Raw genomic sequence first — 15,245 nt, forward strand, 5'->3', positions numbered from 1 at the left:
AATGTGAAGTATTTGTCTCTATTTTCACAGCAAAGCTTTAACTAGTAATATTAAAACATTTTCAATGTTGCATGACCACTTATGAAAAACAGACATGTCAAATATTTACTTTTAATTACACAGTAAATTATGATTAACACACAAAAAGTGTCCGTCCACAGTCAATTTGACTGTGTGTAACATATAAAACATGATTTACATAACAGCTTTCATTATCATAAGAGGTTTGCTTTTCTGCATGTTAGCAAAATAAGACAAGTAAATAAATAATGCACACCACTTTACAAAGTAAAAAGTTTGTGAAGGTTAATGTTTTGGATTTTTGCATAAATGGCATCTTGTTTCATTTTAATTTTTTTTAGAGATAAAAAGACCAATGTAAATAATCTACATAAATATAGAGAATTAAAAAATACACAAAAGGATACAAAGATTAAAAAAAAAATGTGTAATGAGACAATAAAAGAGGATAAAAAGGAGCACAGGATACATTAGGGATATATATTAGGATAGAAGAGCCAGATATCAGAGTCAAATAAATAAAATGGATACAGATGAAAGCTAAATGCTTTATAATCATGAATTTAAGTGGACCCAGAAGTACCCGTGAGATGGTGTTGGAAAGGAGTTCCTCGTGGTGGGACCACAGCACCTAAAAACAGTTTTCCAAGCTCAGTATGAACTTGAGGGATTTGCAGACACAGTCATTGGTCACATTTTAATACGATCCAGAATACCAGTCCAGCCTAGAAGCAAACTGCCAACATAAAATCCACTTAGCACTAACATTTCACCTTTACACCTCTGTGTTTCACACTACAATGCATTAACTGTGTCTGCTAACTTGTAAACTGCCTAATCAAGTTCAGTCTCACTGCTGGATGTCCTGCACTGCTACAGGACAGTAACCAAAGACTGCTGTTAGAAACACAACATATGAACAAGGTTGCCTATTTTCCACAGCATGACATACTGTTTATGTTCAGGTCTTATTGGGGCTCAAAAAGCTTCAGCTAACAGTTCTGTTTATTGTGCTACCAAGAAATGGCTCCCATCAGAGGCTGTCCCTCAGTCTCTGTGGAGTACTAACAGGACAGCTGGATGATGGATCCCATCAAGTGCAACTGTCATTCACAAACACAACTGTCCTTCCCGAGCCAGAGCTATGTCCTGTTGTTATTCTGGGGGCTCAGTAATGGGGTATGTGTGTTTGGCCATTATCCCTAAATCTCATGAACTCTGACAATGGTGGCAGTGAGAGAATAGACCTCTTTACCTGTGTCTCTGCCTAAACAAGGCATGGAGTATTTATAGCCCATAAGCACGCACCATTATAGATGGGAGAGGGGTGAGTATATCAGCCCCCTTGTTTGTGTGCTGCTCCATCATAAAGCAGCGAGGATACTGCTTGGTCCAAATTCAGCTAACACTGAAACATGGTGAGTGGATACAGATCTCATTATTACCTTTAATATTGTTTAAAATAATCTCCAGACTGTGAGGAGACATTCTGCTTCTGTTGTATGATTAATGTTTTCACTGTAGATATTTGTAAAATAGTCTGTCAAGGTCTGCTCTTTTCAACCCAGTGATAATGAACCAATATACTCCATGTCAATATGTTATGGGGACTGATTCTTTATTTAAATAATCAATCAGACAGTGCTCCCAGTGTCCTATTGATGAAATATTGGATATATTCATCTAGTCAAGATGAATATATCAAGATTAAAAATAACACAACAAAGTAACTGTGGCTTAAAGAGGAAAAAGAGGGGGAGGTAAGGAAATTAGACTCAGACCTTTAAAAGATCTTTTAATTGCAATTTTTTCCTCCATGTTTATAATAAAAAACACAAGGAAGTTTAACACACACACACATTATTTAAGGAGTGGGAAAGGGAGGAGAGGAGAGAGAGAAAGGAGGCAAAACAAAAGAAGGATGAAGAAGAGGAATTGAAAGAATGAGGAGGAGGTGAGAACCAAGGAAGAAACATGTCAGAAAGAGAGACGAGGAGAGGACAAACAGTAAGAAAGGCATGAGTAAAAAATGACAGGCAACAAGAGGAATTTATAGTAGACAAAATAAGAGGAAAAGGGGGAGGATACATGAAAAGAAAGGAAACGAGGAGGAGAGGAGGGGTGGGACGAAAACAGAGAGAAGAGACAAGAAGAGTAGCCAAAGGGGTGGAAAGAATGGAGCAAAAGGAAAGTAGAGGAGACAGCAGAGTAACATGAGCAACAGGTGCAGGCTATGAAGAGGTCAGGAGTTATTTGCGTATTATTTGGACCAATAAAGTTTGCGCTGTTCCAAAAGTGATGTGCACTGAGCAGCAGCAAGACACAGCTAACTCTGCCTCATTGCCCACGAGTGCATGAATCCTCTTAAAACAAAATAAATAATGAAATAAATGAATCTGAGTGCCAGAGGTCCCTTCCATGAGATATACAAGAGCTAATCCACAACAAGGGTTAGACAGCAGCTGTCGAGAGGCCCCTGAATCCGAGCAATATGATGTCACTGCGCTGCATCCCCCTTACACTGTTTTCACAGCTCCTTGGCAGTCATGTAAATAGCTCAACATAATCCTTCCCTCTGAGGGATTTCTGATCAAACAGGGCTCAGTGTACCATCCTGTCATCACATAGGCCCTATAGAATAATCCCTCATGTGATCCTGGGACTATGAGAGTGCAGGCAGTGGACCACACCCTCCCCAGGCTTACCCTGCACGCTCCCAAAACTGAAGGCTTGAGTAAATATTTCCACAACAAACTGACAGTGTTTGTAATCCGTGCTAATGAAATGTGTGCCCCCCAGTATAAACCTCGCCTCTTGTGCAACAAATGCCCCCTCACTTGGTGAGTTAGCCGATCGTTGGCTCGTTACCACATGTGACAGTAAAACCGATGATGAGTGAAGCAGAAGCAGAGAGCCAGGTGACGACCATGTGTCATTAAGTATTGGATCTAATTAAGAGTGTCATCGTTAAACCCCTGCAGGCACCCAAGAAAGCAAAGAAGAGAGCAGAGGGAGCCAGCTCCAATGTGTTCTCTATGTTTGAACAGGCCCAAATCCAGGAATTCAAAGAAGTCAGTACTCTGCCAAATGGTTTTTTTTTTTTTCCTCACATTGAATTTGAGCAGTTTACTTACTGCAGTGACTGCTCACTGTCTATACTCCTGCAGGCTTTCACTATCATGGACCAAAACAGAGATGGCTTCATTGACAAGAACGACCTGAGAGACACCTTTGCAGCTCTAGGTAAACTCACTGCGCGCCACTTTGCATTGTGTGTAGAGGTCTTGTTTCTGTTGTGATGGTTTCACGTGATTACATTACAAGAGTCCAACAAAAAAAAAAAAAAGTCAGACATTTTCAGGTTCCAGCTACTGAAATGTGAGCATTTCATTGTGTCCTTGATTTTCTGCACAGAACACCTTAAAGAGATCACCATCAATCCTGGGAGATTATGATGGCCATTTCTAAAATAGTGTCTGACCAAAACAGATCATTGATAAATTGACCAAATAGTCGTGAGGTTAATCAATAATGCTTTTTTTGTCCAACATAAGAGTATTATACATAAACAAGCAAAGCTACAAAAAAGAACACAACACAGACTACACAAGAAAAGCACGGCAAACAAACACGCTCATATTTACATTAAAATATATATTTATCTATTCAAATAACACGTGGTCCACAACAAACAGCTATACCGACTGACTCCTGGCCAGATCCAAATCTTCAACATATTTCAAAAAGAGTCCCAAACCCTTTCGAGGTGCTTTTTGTTTTTTATTTCAGCATGTATGTTATCCTTCCAGTGGACCACTTGTCTTACCCGCTTGTCACAGTTGGTCTGAATGTCGTGCAATTAGCTTGTTTTTTTTGCTGACTTCTTTACTGCATACTCTGAGATATCACCATTTGTATTAAATGTATTAAACTTGGAACTGACTTGAGTCATTTTGTAATAAACAAAATTACATCATTAGCATATAATGATGTAATGATGTTCCTTCCTATCCCTTCATCTGCTCCAACATATTGATTAGATAGACCTATTCAATTCTATCAAAAGCCATATCTGAATTTTCTTTATTATTGTTCATAATATTTTATGCTAATGTGATATTAGGAGAACCATACTTTACTGGAACAAATATGTTCTGGTCTTTATCAGCCTGGGATTCGACTTTCTTTGATTTTTGGTCAAATGTTGCAGTTCAGTATCCATCAAGCTTACTGAGCTCATGTTCTACAATTGTTTGAATGTTTTCCTGGTTTAAGACGTAATATAGAGTAATGTTTAGAAATACATCAGCAGATTTAGTTTGATATTTTTTTTTTTTTATACAAGCCTGCTGGAAAGCTGTCATTATTCCAGATTTCATATAATCAACTGCCCTTCCAGTTCCTTCTTTGGTAATTTTGGACTCTGGGTATCCTCTACTGTCCTCATCTGAAATGGATGGTATAGTTAACCCATCCAGTGATTCCTTTCAGCTTCTGTGGATCTGTTTTAATCTCTGTATTGTACAATTTCCAGTAAATAAAATATCAGCCCCGGTTTCACCACATATTCCATCTTTCTCCAGGCCGCTTAAATGTCAAACAGGAAGAGATTGATGACATGCTGAAGGAGGCACCAGGGCCCATTAATTTCACCGTCTTTCTCACCATGTTTGGAGAGAAACTAAAAGGTAAACAAAGATGCTATTATGTGACGTTCAAAACATAATAATGATAATTTTTCATCAACTCAGAACTGCCACCGTTCATCTATAGGTGCTGACCCAGAGGAGACGATCCTTAATGCTTTTAAAGTCTTTGACCCTGAGGGGAAAGGAACATTAAAGAAAGAGTTGTGAGTAATAGTCTGGTCGTCAGGCATTTCATAATCTGTGTGTCTCATTTGCTGATCGTCGCTGCTTGTCTTCACAGTGTGACAGAGATGCTGACAACCCAGGCTGACAGATTCTCCGCTGAAGAGGTTAGTGCGCCACCTCCGACAATGTAACAGATAGCGGAGCCTTGAGTTTCTATAAATTCAATCAAATACACTGTGTAACCAATCTTTTTACTTCATACCCAAAGATGGAGCAGATGTTTCAGGCATTCCCTCCAGATGTAGCGGGGAACCTGGACTACAAGAACCTCGTCTATGTCATCACACACGGTGAAGAGAAAGACCAGGAATAGAGGAATTCATCACGCCCTCCCTCATTGGGTCGTATTTGTCCTGAGATATGACACGATACGACAGCAGAAACAGAAAGCAAAAAAATAAATAAATAAATAACTCCAGCTTCAGTTTTTTAATGCACACGTGTATCAATGTGTTCATTATTCATTAATTCACCATTATAACATGTATATGGATGTATATTATTTCAATATGTATGAGTAATGTCTCCACGGGTGAAATTAAAAGTTTATTTGACAACAGATGCGTTTGACGAATGAATAAAGAAAGCCAACATCAATGGCACGTCCTAAAGAGGACATTTGTAAGGATTCACTTGCTTTGCATTATGAATATAACTGCTGCATTTTGATGATGAGGGAGAGACATGCAGGCCAAACTCAGTGATTTCTTTTTTCCATTAGTAGTGATTTAATTATCTGTATATAGTCATTTGAGTTTTAGTTCAGTACTCACAGCTGAGCGGTAGAAGAACAATGGAACCCAGCAGCTCCAAGTCCCATTTGTTCCATTTTGCAGTAAAGTACTTTAAGTGTATAAATATAAGGGAAAGGACTGCTGGGTAGACAGTGTGGCCTTTAAAAGGTTCTATTTAAAGGTTTATTAGGCAAAGGGAGTCGTTTCCACTCATTTAACAGCAACTGCACTCGGGTTTCAGTAAGCTCCGTTAATCTGAAAGATAGTGCAGTTTATATTTAGAGACATATAACATATTTATACGTTAGCAATCACAAGTAAAACTTTAAAATAAATATGTTTTAAAGTTACAATTTTTAAACAATCTGTGTCCACTTTTTTTTCTATTTCTTAAGTTCATGAATTTCAGATACTGTGACAGGCCGTTAGTAATACGGGGATTCTCAGACTGGTGCCAAAGGAACCACCTCCAGATCAATGCAGGAAAAAACCAAAGAGCTGGTGGTGGATTTCCAAAGGCACACACACATTCCTCCCACACTGGTGAACATCCTGGGAATGAACACTGATAGGATTACATCTGGGTGTTCACCTGAACAATAAACTGGACTGGTCAAACAACACCACTGCACTTCACAAGAAAGGCCAGAGCAGAGTCTACCTGCTCTGGGAGGCTGAGGTCCTTTGGGGTGCAGGGGGCACTCCTGAAAACATTTTATGACTCTGTGGTGGCATCAGCCCTTTTTTACAGTGTGGTGTGCTGGGGGAGCAGTATTACAGCTGCTGACAGGAAGCGACTCGATAGGCTGATCAAGAAGGCCAGCTCTGTCCCAGGCTGCTCCTTGGACACTGTGGAGGTGGTGACAGAGAGGAGGATGATAGCAAGGCTGTGCTCCATGTTGTCAAATGACTCCCGTCCCATGTGTGACACTGTGACAGCTTTGAGGAGCTCCATCAGTGACAGGCTGCTGCATCCCAAATGTTTGAGGGAGCGCTATCGCAGGTCTTTCCTGCAGCAGTCAGACTTTTTAACCAGCACTGCTCCCAGATATAGAAGTGGTCTACTGTATTCACTATTACTAGCACTGTACAATGTACCTCATTTCAAATAGGTTGGGTATTTATTTAGTGCAATAAACGGGTGCAATATAATAATCCATTTTGTAATACAATCTTCATATAGTATGTTCTGTCCTCCATTATGTACATATTATTTACACTGATACATATTGCCTATAGTGTACATATTGTTTATACAGATTTTTTATATTCTACTTTCCACTTTACCTCATACTTTTTTATATTTTTATTTATTTTATTTTAGCTCTTATACTTTTTTATTTTATTGTATCCTAGTTACTGTTTATCCTCTGAAAATTCCTTTGCTGCTGCTACATTGAATTTCCCCAGAGTGGGACTAATAGAGGGGTTTCTTATCTTATCTTATCTTATCTTATCTTATCTTATCTTATCTTATCTTATCTTATCTTATCTTATCTTATCTTATCTTATCTTATCTTATCTTATCTTAACAAAGTGCCTAAAGATACAATTTTAGATTGGTTCTTTGGTAAGTTGTCTCTTATGTGTAGATTCAGGTTCATGCCTTGACTTAGGTGCCTTTTTTATGCTTGAATGATTCCAGTGGCTTAACAAACTAACAAATAAAAAATAATCCTCTGAAAATGGTCAGGTGTAAGGACTGGACTGAAAATGAATGAAAAAGCAACCAATGTCCAAAGAAAGGTTTGTGAAAGACCTTCAGAAAGCCTGGAGAACTATTGCTCAAGACCACTTTAAGAAATGACAACAAAGTCTGGCTCCTTGGCAGCAAAATATAAAGAAATAAGGGGTGGCTCAAGACTTTTGCACATTTCTATAAGCTACTCTTACATTTGTATCTCATTAAGGCCGTGACGTTGTCCAGCATTTAGGCCTAATATTTTAGATTATGTATTTTAACTGTATGTATCTTTTGAGGCCTTATTCTTCATTCACCACGCTTCCAGTCGCCTCTGCACTGGCTGCGTCCGGCACAGTAGGGGGCAGCAGCGGAGCAGCCAGCAGCAGGAGCACAGGCAGTGGGCTTAGCTGTACAAGGTGCGGCAGAGGAAAAACAGGAACGGGACACCATCGCTAGCAAACGCTTGTGTTGGTTTAAGCTTATTTTTTTTATAGTCCCAGATTTTTTTTTTTTACGAAACGAAACATTTGATGCTGGCATTTTTAAAACAGCGATCTCTAAGTAGCTTACTAGGTTGTCAAAAGTGTCGACGAGCCGCTAAAAATTATCAGGGTCACGGCAACATCTTTCACCCTCAGCCGGAAAATCGACGAAGCTAACAGTAACAAGCTAATGCTAGGGTAGCTAGCGGGCTAGCTTTCTCAAGTGTGTTAACCCGAAGATCTAGATTTGACTGAAGCGATTTTTATTAACCCCCAAGCTTGCAATGGCTGATGTTGACAAGCTCAACATAGACAGTATCATCCAGCGGCTTTTAGAAGGTAAGAAAATGCTAGCCGTAAAACAGTCGTTTAATTATTTAAATGTTGTGGTAAACGCTAGTAGATAAGGAGCTAGCTTTAGCTTGTGTTCATCAACATCTTGTGGTAATAATTACAAATATTTGCCAGATAACGTAATGTTTTATTTAGTGTTGGCCATCGGCTTTATATAATGCGTCTCTTGACTGAGAATGTCGGTGTGTCTGAAGGTATGAGACGACGTCACGTACCCTCTGCTGTCATACACAAACACCGCGGATCCAGTCACGCCGTACGGCTTGTACACTCACACTTTGTCCCGCTTGGCTTCCGCGTAGAGGCACCGTGCCGGGGTTAGCTGGAAGGGTGTTCTTTTTACTGACTTTTTGTTGATGTTTCCTTGTTCCAGTCAGAGGAGCAAAACCTGGCAAGAACGTTCAGCTGCAGGAGAACGAGATTCGTGGATTATGCCTCAAGTCCAGGGAGATCTTCCTCAGTCAACCCATTCTCCTGGAGCTGGAGGCCCCTCTCAAGATTTGTGGTAGGAGAAACTGTGCACTTATTTATTTACAAAGAACAATTGATTTTTCAACCGCCATCAGACTGCTGAACACTACAAAATCTTAAGACAAGTTATTATACACTATCTACTACTTACTGTACAATATTTGAATACAGCTACAGTGCAATACAGTGTAATATAGTGTAATGCCATAGATCATGGTGTTTCTATTTATTTATTTGGTGTTTTTATATTATTTTTATCTTTCTATCTTGTGTTTTTGTTTTCACTGTGAATCTGATGCAACATAATTTCATTTTGCACTGCATCTTGATATGTCTGAATGACAATAAAGTGAATCTGAGAGCATGTATGTGTTTACGACTCAAAAAATGTGTGTAATTCAGCTTAGTATCCTTCCCCTACAGGTGATATCCACGGGCAATACTATGACCTGCTGAGGCTGTTTGAGTATGGGGGCTTTCCTCCTGAGAGCAACTACCTGTTTTTGGGTGACTACGTGGACAGGGGGAAGCAGTCTCTGGAGACCATCTGTCTTCTACTGGCCTACAAAATCAAATACCCGGAGAACTTCTTCCTGCTGAGGGGAAACCATGAGTGTGCTTCAATCAACAGAATATATGGTTTCTATGATGAGTGTGAGTATTGTTTAATGACTAGAAACATATGACTTAGCAGTCTATCATGTGCATTAAGTCTACCTATTGGATTCTCTGTTGTGGTTTCTTTCACTAATTAAGTTGTTTGGAGGATGTTGATGGAAACAGAAAAGGTGTGTTAATTGGTATAAGATAATGAAGAAATTAAATATAATTTCTTGCCTTACTGTGTTAGGTAAAAGAAGGTACAACATCAAACTCTGGAAGACCTTCACAGATTGTTTTAACTGCCTTCCGATTGCCGCCATTGTTGATGAGAAGATCTTTTGCTGCCATGGAGGTGGGTTTTAATATGCAGAATGTAACACATTTTAACAGTGCTTTGGTTTCTACAGGATGTCAGCAGTAGTAGTCTATATTTGATATCAGAACATCCTGTATGTCCTTGAGAAATTCTTTCTTTGCAGTTTATCACCTGACACTGAGATCACCTAGTTGCAATCAGTACTGACCTCAGTATCACAGTGTGTTTATTTGTACTTTTACTTTACTGTTCCATTTAGGACTGTCCCCTGACCTACAGTCCATGGAGCAGATCAGACGCATCATGCGCCCCACTGACGTACCTGATCAGGGTCTGCTGTGCGATTTGCTCTGGTCTGATCCAGACAAGGATGTTTTGGGCTGGGGAGAGAACGACAGGGGTGTATCATTTACCTTTGGTTCAGAGGTGGTAGCCAAGTTTCTGCACAAGCATGACCTGGACCTGATCTGTCGTGCCCATCAGGTAATCACCTCCGTCATCACAAACAGAAAGGTCACTATATGAAGTGACCGTGTATTGGTCAAAGGCAAGATACACTTGGTCCAGGGACATGATATACTAGAACGCACAGGGTGTGGACAGTGGGTTTTGACCTTTTTGGTTTGTGGGCCATCAAAATAAAATGTCAATCTTTGCATATTTTCAGAGGCTGTGACCAGTTCAATTACAGCTTTACTTAAACAATAGCTAGAGACTTGAAGAGTATGGAGGGAAATTGGTATCAAAATAGGCAGAAATGTGCATTACATGAGCTACAAATGCAAACTAACATTTACAAATGTGTGTGGTTTGTGTGTCATTTTTGAATACTTACAAATGTGTGTTCCAGTCATGTAAACAATTATTCAAATGGACACATCACCTGAATAATCATTAATACCTTAGGTGGAGGTTTTTAATCTCACAAATTGGATCATTTTCAAAAATGCTTTGACATTTGGGGGTTTTTTTGTTTTTTTTTTTTGCATTTATTTACAAATTGATGTGTATGCAAAGATCACCTGATAACCGTGGATCAGGTTACACTGGTGTAAGTGACTTCCTGGTAGCAGCTTCACACACAAATGCATGCTGCCATTTAGCACCAGTGGAAAGACAGGACAGCTGGGCTTTTATTGCAGTCTTATGTAATTTTAAAGTGGGAAAGGTGTTTGTCAAAATACAGCGAAAAAAGCTTGTTACATCCATTAGAACACAAATTCATTGATTACAGACTTTCTACTGTAGCTTATGAATATAAATATAGAGTATGGTTGATAAGTTGGTTTATCTGTTCCTCTGATGGTAACAGAAAACACACATTCACCAACCCCTAAATAATACACAATATCATTATTCATCAGTATGTTACTTAAACAAAGAAACATACTGATGAGCTCAGTCACACTGAAAGACCACAGAAATCAACTAAAAGGACAATCAAAGAAACCTTTACGATATCTGTTTGAATCAAGAACACTGCTGAGGCGTGTTACTGTCAAAGTCTACAATAAAGAAAAGTGCTTGTGGATGTAAATGCTGAAGCTTTACTTGAAACTAGTGACCAGAGAGGCCAGATTAGACTTTGAGATTAAACACAGTTTTGTCCAGTTGTGGACTAAAAGTTCTTTGTACCAATAAAACCAGGATGAACTTATACCAGAATGATGGGAAGGGAAAAGTATGGAGACAGACAGGAACATGATGCATACCACATCATCTGCAGACATAGCGGAGGCAGTGTTATGGTTTGGGCATGTACAGCTGGACTTGGGCCACTACTGTTGATCGATAATGTGACTGCTGAGAGAAGTAGCAAGATGAATTGTGAAGTGTACAGTGGGGGAAATAATTATTTGATCCCCTGATGAAATTGCAAATTTGCTCACTTAGAAAGAAATGAACAGTATCTAATTTTTATGGTAGTTTAATTTTAATGGAGAGGGACAGAATATCAACCAAAAATTAATTCAATAAAAGTTCAAAATTGATTTGCGTGTCATTGAGTGAAAATATTTGATTCCCAAGCAAAATATGACTTATTATTTGGTGGAGAAACCCTTGTTGGCGAGTAAGATGTTTCTTGTAGTTGGTCACTAGGTTTTGCACACATCTCAGGAGGGATTTTTGTCCACTTCTCTTTATAGAAACTCTCTAAATCTTTTAGGTTTCTTGACTGCCACTTGGCAACTCAAAGCTTCAGCTCCCTCCACAGATTTTCTATAGGACTGAGGTGTGGAGACTGGCTAGGCCACTCCATTATCATAATGTGCTTCTACTTTAGCCTCTTCTTTGTTGCCTTAGTGCTGTGTTTTGGGCATTGTCATGCTGGAAGACCCATCCATGAGCCATCTTCAGTGTTCTGGCTGAGGGAAGGAGGTTCTCATTCAAGATTTTATGTTGCACAGCCCTGTCCACTGGTCCCTCAGTGTGGTGAGGTTGTCTGGTATCCTTAGCAGAAAAACAGTCCCAAAGCATAATGTTTCCATCTCCGTACTTGACTGTGGGGATGGTGTTCTTTGTGTCATAGTTGGCATTTCTCTTCCTCCAAACACGGCGGGTCGAGTTGATGACAGAGCTCAGTTTTGGTTTCATCTGATCACAGCGCTTTCTCCCAAGCTTTCTCTGAATCATCTAGATGTTCTCTGGCAAACTTAAGATGGGCCTGTACATGTGCTCTCTTGAGCAGGTGCTGCAGGATTTCCATCCATTACAGCGTAGTGTGTTATCAAAAGTGTTCTTGGTGACTGTGGTCCCAACTGCCTTCATATCATTAACAAGCTCCTCCCATGCAGTTTTGGGCTGATCCACCACCTTTCTCATAATCGTCCTCACCCCGTGATCTTTTATGGAGCACTGAGGACGAATGATGGTCATTTTATATTTCTTTAATTTCCGAATAATTGCACCAACCATTGTCACCTTCTCTCCAAGCGTCTTGCTGATGGTCTTGAAGCCCATTCCCCCTTGTGCAGGTTTACAGTCTTGTCCCTGATGTCCGTTGACAGCTCTTTGGTCTTTTGCCCATGGTGGTGGAGAGGTTGGAATGGAAGAAACTGATTCTGTGGACAGGTGTGGTAGATACACTTAATGATTTAAGATCAGAATTATCTAATTGATCGATTGAATTGTAATCTCTTTGCTACATGGGCACAGCTAATCTGTGGGAGCCAGAATTCTTGCTGGGTTGTAGAGGATCGAATACTTATTTCACTCAATGACATGCAAATCAGTTTATAACTTTTCTGTAATGTGTTTTTGCTGGATTTTTTTCTGTCTCTATCCAGTAAAATGAAGGAAAAGGAAAAAAAAAACTTAAAAATTCAGCAGGCGATCAAATAATTATTTCCCCCCACTATACACTGTCTAATCAGATTCATCTGTATGCTGTAAAACTGATAGAACGGTACAAAGTGCAGCTCCCTGCTCTTTGTCATAAGCCTCTCCTACCAGACGAGCACAGGCAGGTGCAGCACACCCTTCATCTGCTCCACAAACTTAAAATTGAAACAGCTGACACTGTTATCCTTTGGCCAGAGGCTGTTATCAACAGTCAATTTGCCTACTCGTCAACTTACTGCATTGTTTTCTACCACAAGTGAGCAGCCTACCTTTTCAAGAATGGCCTGCTCAGAATTAAGTAGTTACTGTCCGTAACTAATTCTGCAGGTGCACGTGGCAGATAATGATTGCTACAGTTTTTTTATAAATCAGTTTGCCTTTTATGGGTTGCTTTCCAATGTTTGCAGTTGTTGCCAACATTGGAATAACAACTTCTGCAGAATTTCTCACCATTGATTTAGCCTTAAAAACATCTAAGGGAACATGCATCTGCATTTGTAGAACTGCCAGTAATAAGGAGGTGCCGAAGTCTAGTTTCCTCTCAAATCACTTGAATACCGAAAGGTTTGGAATATTTTTCCAGTAAGGCCTAGTAATTTACCTTTAACAATACATGGAATGTTTAATGATATTTATTTACATTTCACTTATACCCTGATTGTTTTATTTATTAAAATCCAAGCAGACACTGCCAAGTACTTAGAGGCCTGACTGTATGTTTTTAACTTTTAAATTGGGTTAAGCATCCTGTGATCCATCAGATGAGACTACTAGACTAAGCTTTAGGTTTGACTATCTGTAGGTCTACATGCATGATACAGTTAAGGCTCCTCAAAGATTATGAATTCTGAAAGTGTGTAAACCTGCTTTTGTATTTGTGTTTTCTCACTTGCAGGTTGTTGAGGATGGCTATGAATTTTTCGCAAAGAGGCAGCTTGTCACTTTGTTCTCAGCGCCTAACTATTGTGGGGAATTTGACAATGCTGGTGCCATGATGAGCGTGGACGAGACTCTCATGTGCTCTTTTCAGGTATAGTATCTTTGTTTATTTTCAGCATTGTGGTTATTGTGCATTGTGTTTCATGGCTATAATCTAATCTAAGCTTTGACCTCCCAACTTCAAAGAGTATTATTGCTGATTGAGCTATAGCTTACATTGCTTTTAATTAGAAATACTTAAGACTGGCCACCACACATTTGAGTAGAATCTGAAATTTCTCACATTTTTTTGCACAGACAGTTTGCAGGTATTTATTAAATGTCTTTAACCTTGTATAGATTTTGAAACCGGCCGAGAAGAAGAAGCCCAACGGCAGCCGTCCTGTGACTCCCCCCCGCAACATGGTCACCAAGCAAGCCAAGAAATGAGGGGTTGGCCAGACTCAGACTCCTCTGTTCTGCTCTGTTCTTCTGCATTTGAGGGAGTATCCTTCATGCTGCCGATACTGAAAAAATATCCACTCCTACTCGATGAAAGCAAAATATTTTTGTTGTTTTGTCCACAGGGGTAAATTGATATGTCACCATGAAATCCTCAGGTGTTTTGCACTCCCATTTTGCAGCTAATCTTTGCCACATATGACTGTTCAATCAGGAAAAATGTAACAATACGGCTACTTATGCACAGGAATGCCTTGTTTGAAGCTGTGCACAATTTTTCCAGTTTTGTTCATGTCTTATTCCTTTGTCATCTTTTTTCCTCATTGTCAATAATTATTAATGGCTATACAACTATGGAGAAAGTCACAAACACCTGTTTACTTCTGTAAACTTTATATCCAGTTAATTTAACCGTCAGTGTCTTAGAATGCTGACTGTACACTGCATCACATTTTTAAACAAGTCATGTGCTAAATGAAATAAAGACACACTCTTGTAATGTCTAAATCTTTCTAATAAACGTTGAGTGTATTTTAGGGGGAAATTTGCTGTCTGAGTGTTATTTCTTAAACATTGCAGCTTTTTAAACATCCAAGTTGTGAGCTCAACTGCTTAGCTGCTGTTCCCACCTTATGATTGCTTTTTGGGGGGCTTCCATCCAACAATACCCACAAGGGGGAGACAACGTACTTTACATCTAAGGAAATGGTAAATATTATCAGATGTACATTGAAAGGGTAAAAGATTTATTAAGCTAAATGCATTTTTTTTTATTTGTACTCTTTATTTTTTTATGTATTTATTGTTATTTCTATGTATCATTTGTTCTTTATAAAGGCATTTTAAGTTACTTTTGTACTTAAAACATGCATCTACGCATAAAACTTGCGTACTTGCAGCTGACTTGCTGCTTCATACTATAAAGCGGATTGAAAGTGGTATTTCCATATCAGGAAGCGTACGTTGTGTAACGCTGTCTGACGT

General features: G+C 39.3%; 2 protein-coding genes across 2 annotated transcripts; both read left to right on the forward strand.

Moving 5' to 3' along the window:
• The first annotated feature begins 1,359 nt into the window (after window positions 1-1,359).
• On the forward strand, window positions 1,360-5,384 carry myl2b (myosin, light chain 2b, regulatory, cardiac, slow). The gene is made up of 7 exons (XM_030736961.1): window positions 1,360-1,439; window positions 3,003-3,092; window positions 3,189-3,264; window positions 4,605-4,709; window positions 4,795-4,873; window positions 4,951-4,999; window positions 5,104-5,384. Exons 1-7 carry the CDS (start codon window positions 1,437-1,439, stop codon window positions 5,206-5,208), a joined length of 507 nt encoding a protein of 168 aa, XP_030592821.1. The 5' UTR covers window positions 1,360-1,436; the 3' UTR covers window positions 5,209-5,384.
• Window positions 5,385-7,718: 2,334 nt separating this feature from the next.
• LOC115785395 (protein phosphatase 1, catalytic subunit, gamma isozyme) lies at window positions 7,719-14,350 on the forward strand. The gene is made up of 7 exons (XM_030736960.1): window positions 7,719-8,134; window positions 8,523-8,654; window positions 9,044-9,274; window positions 9,471-9,575; window positions 9,799-10,022; window positions 13,777-13,911; window positions 14,160-14,350. The coding sequence occupies exons 1-7, from the start codon at window positions 8,080-8,082 to the stop codon at window positions 14,247-14,249; spliced, it is 972 nt and encodes a 323-aa protein (XP_030592820.1). The 5' UTR covers window positions 7,719-8,079; the 3' UTR covers window positions 14,250-14,350.
• The last annotated feature ends 895 nt before the right edge of the window (window positions 14,351-15,245 follow it).

The sequence above is a fragment of the Archocentrus centrarchus genome, chromosome 9 (genome assembly GCF_007364275.1).
Source record: "Archocentrus centrarchus isolate MPI-CPG fArcCen1 chromosome 9, fArcCen1, whole genome shotgun sequence".
NCBI lineage: Eukaryota > Metazoa > Chordata > Actinopteri > Cichliformes > Cichlidae > Archocentrus > Archocentrus centrarchus.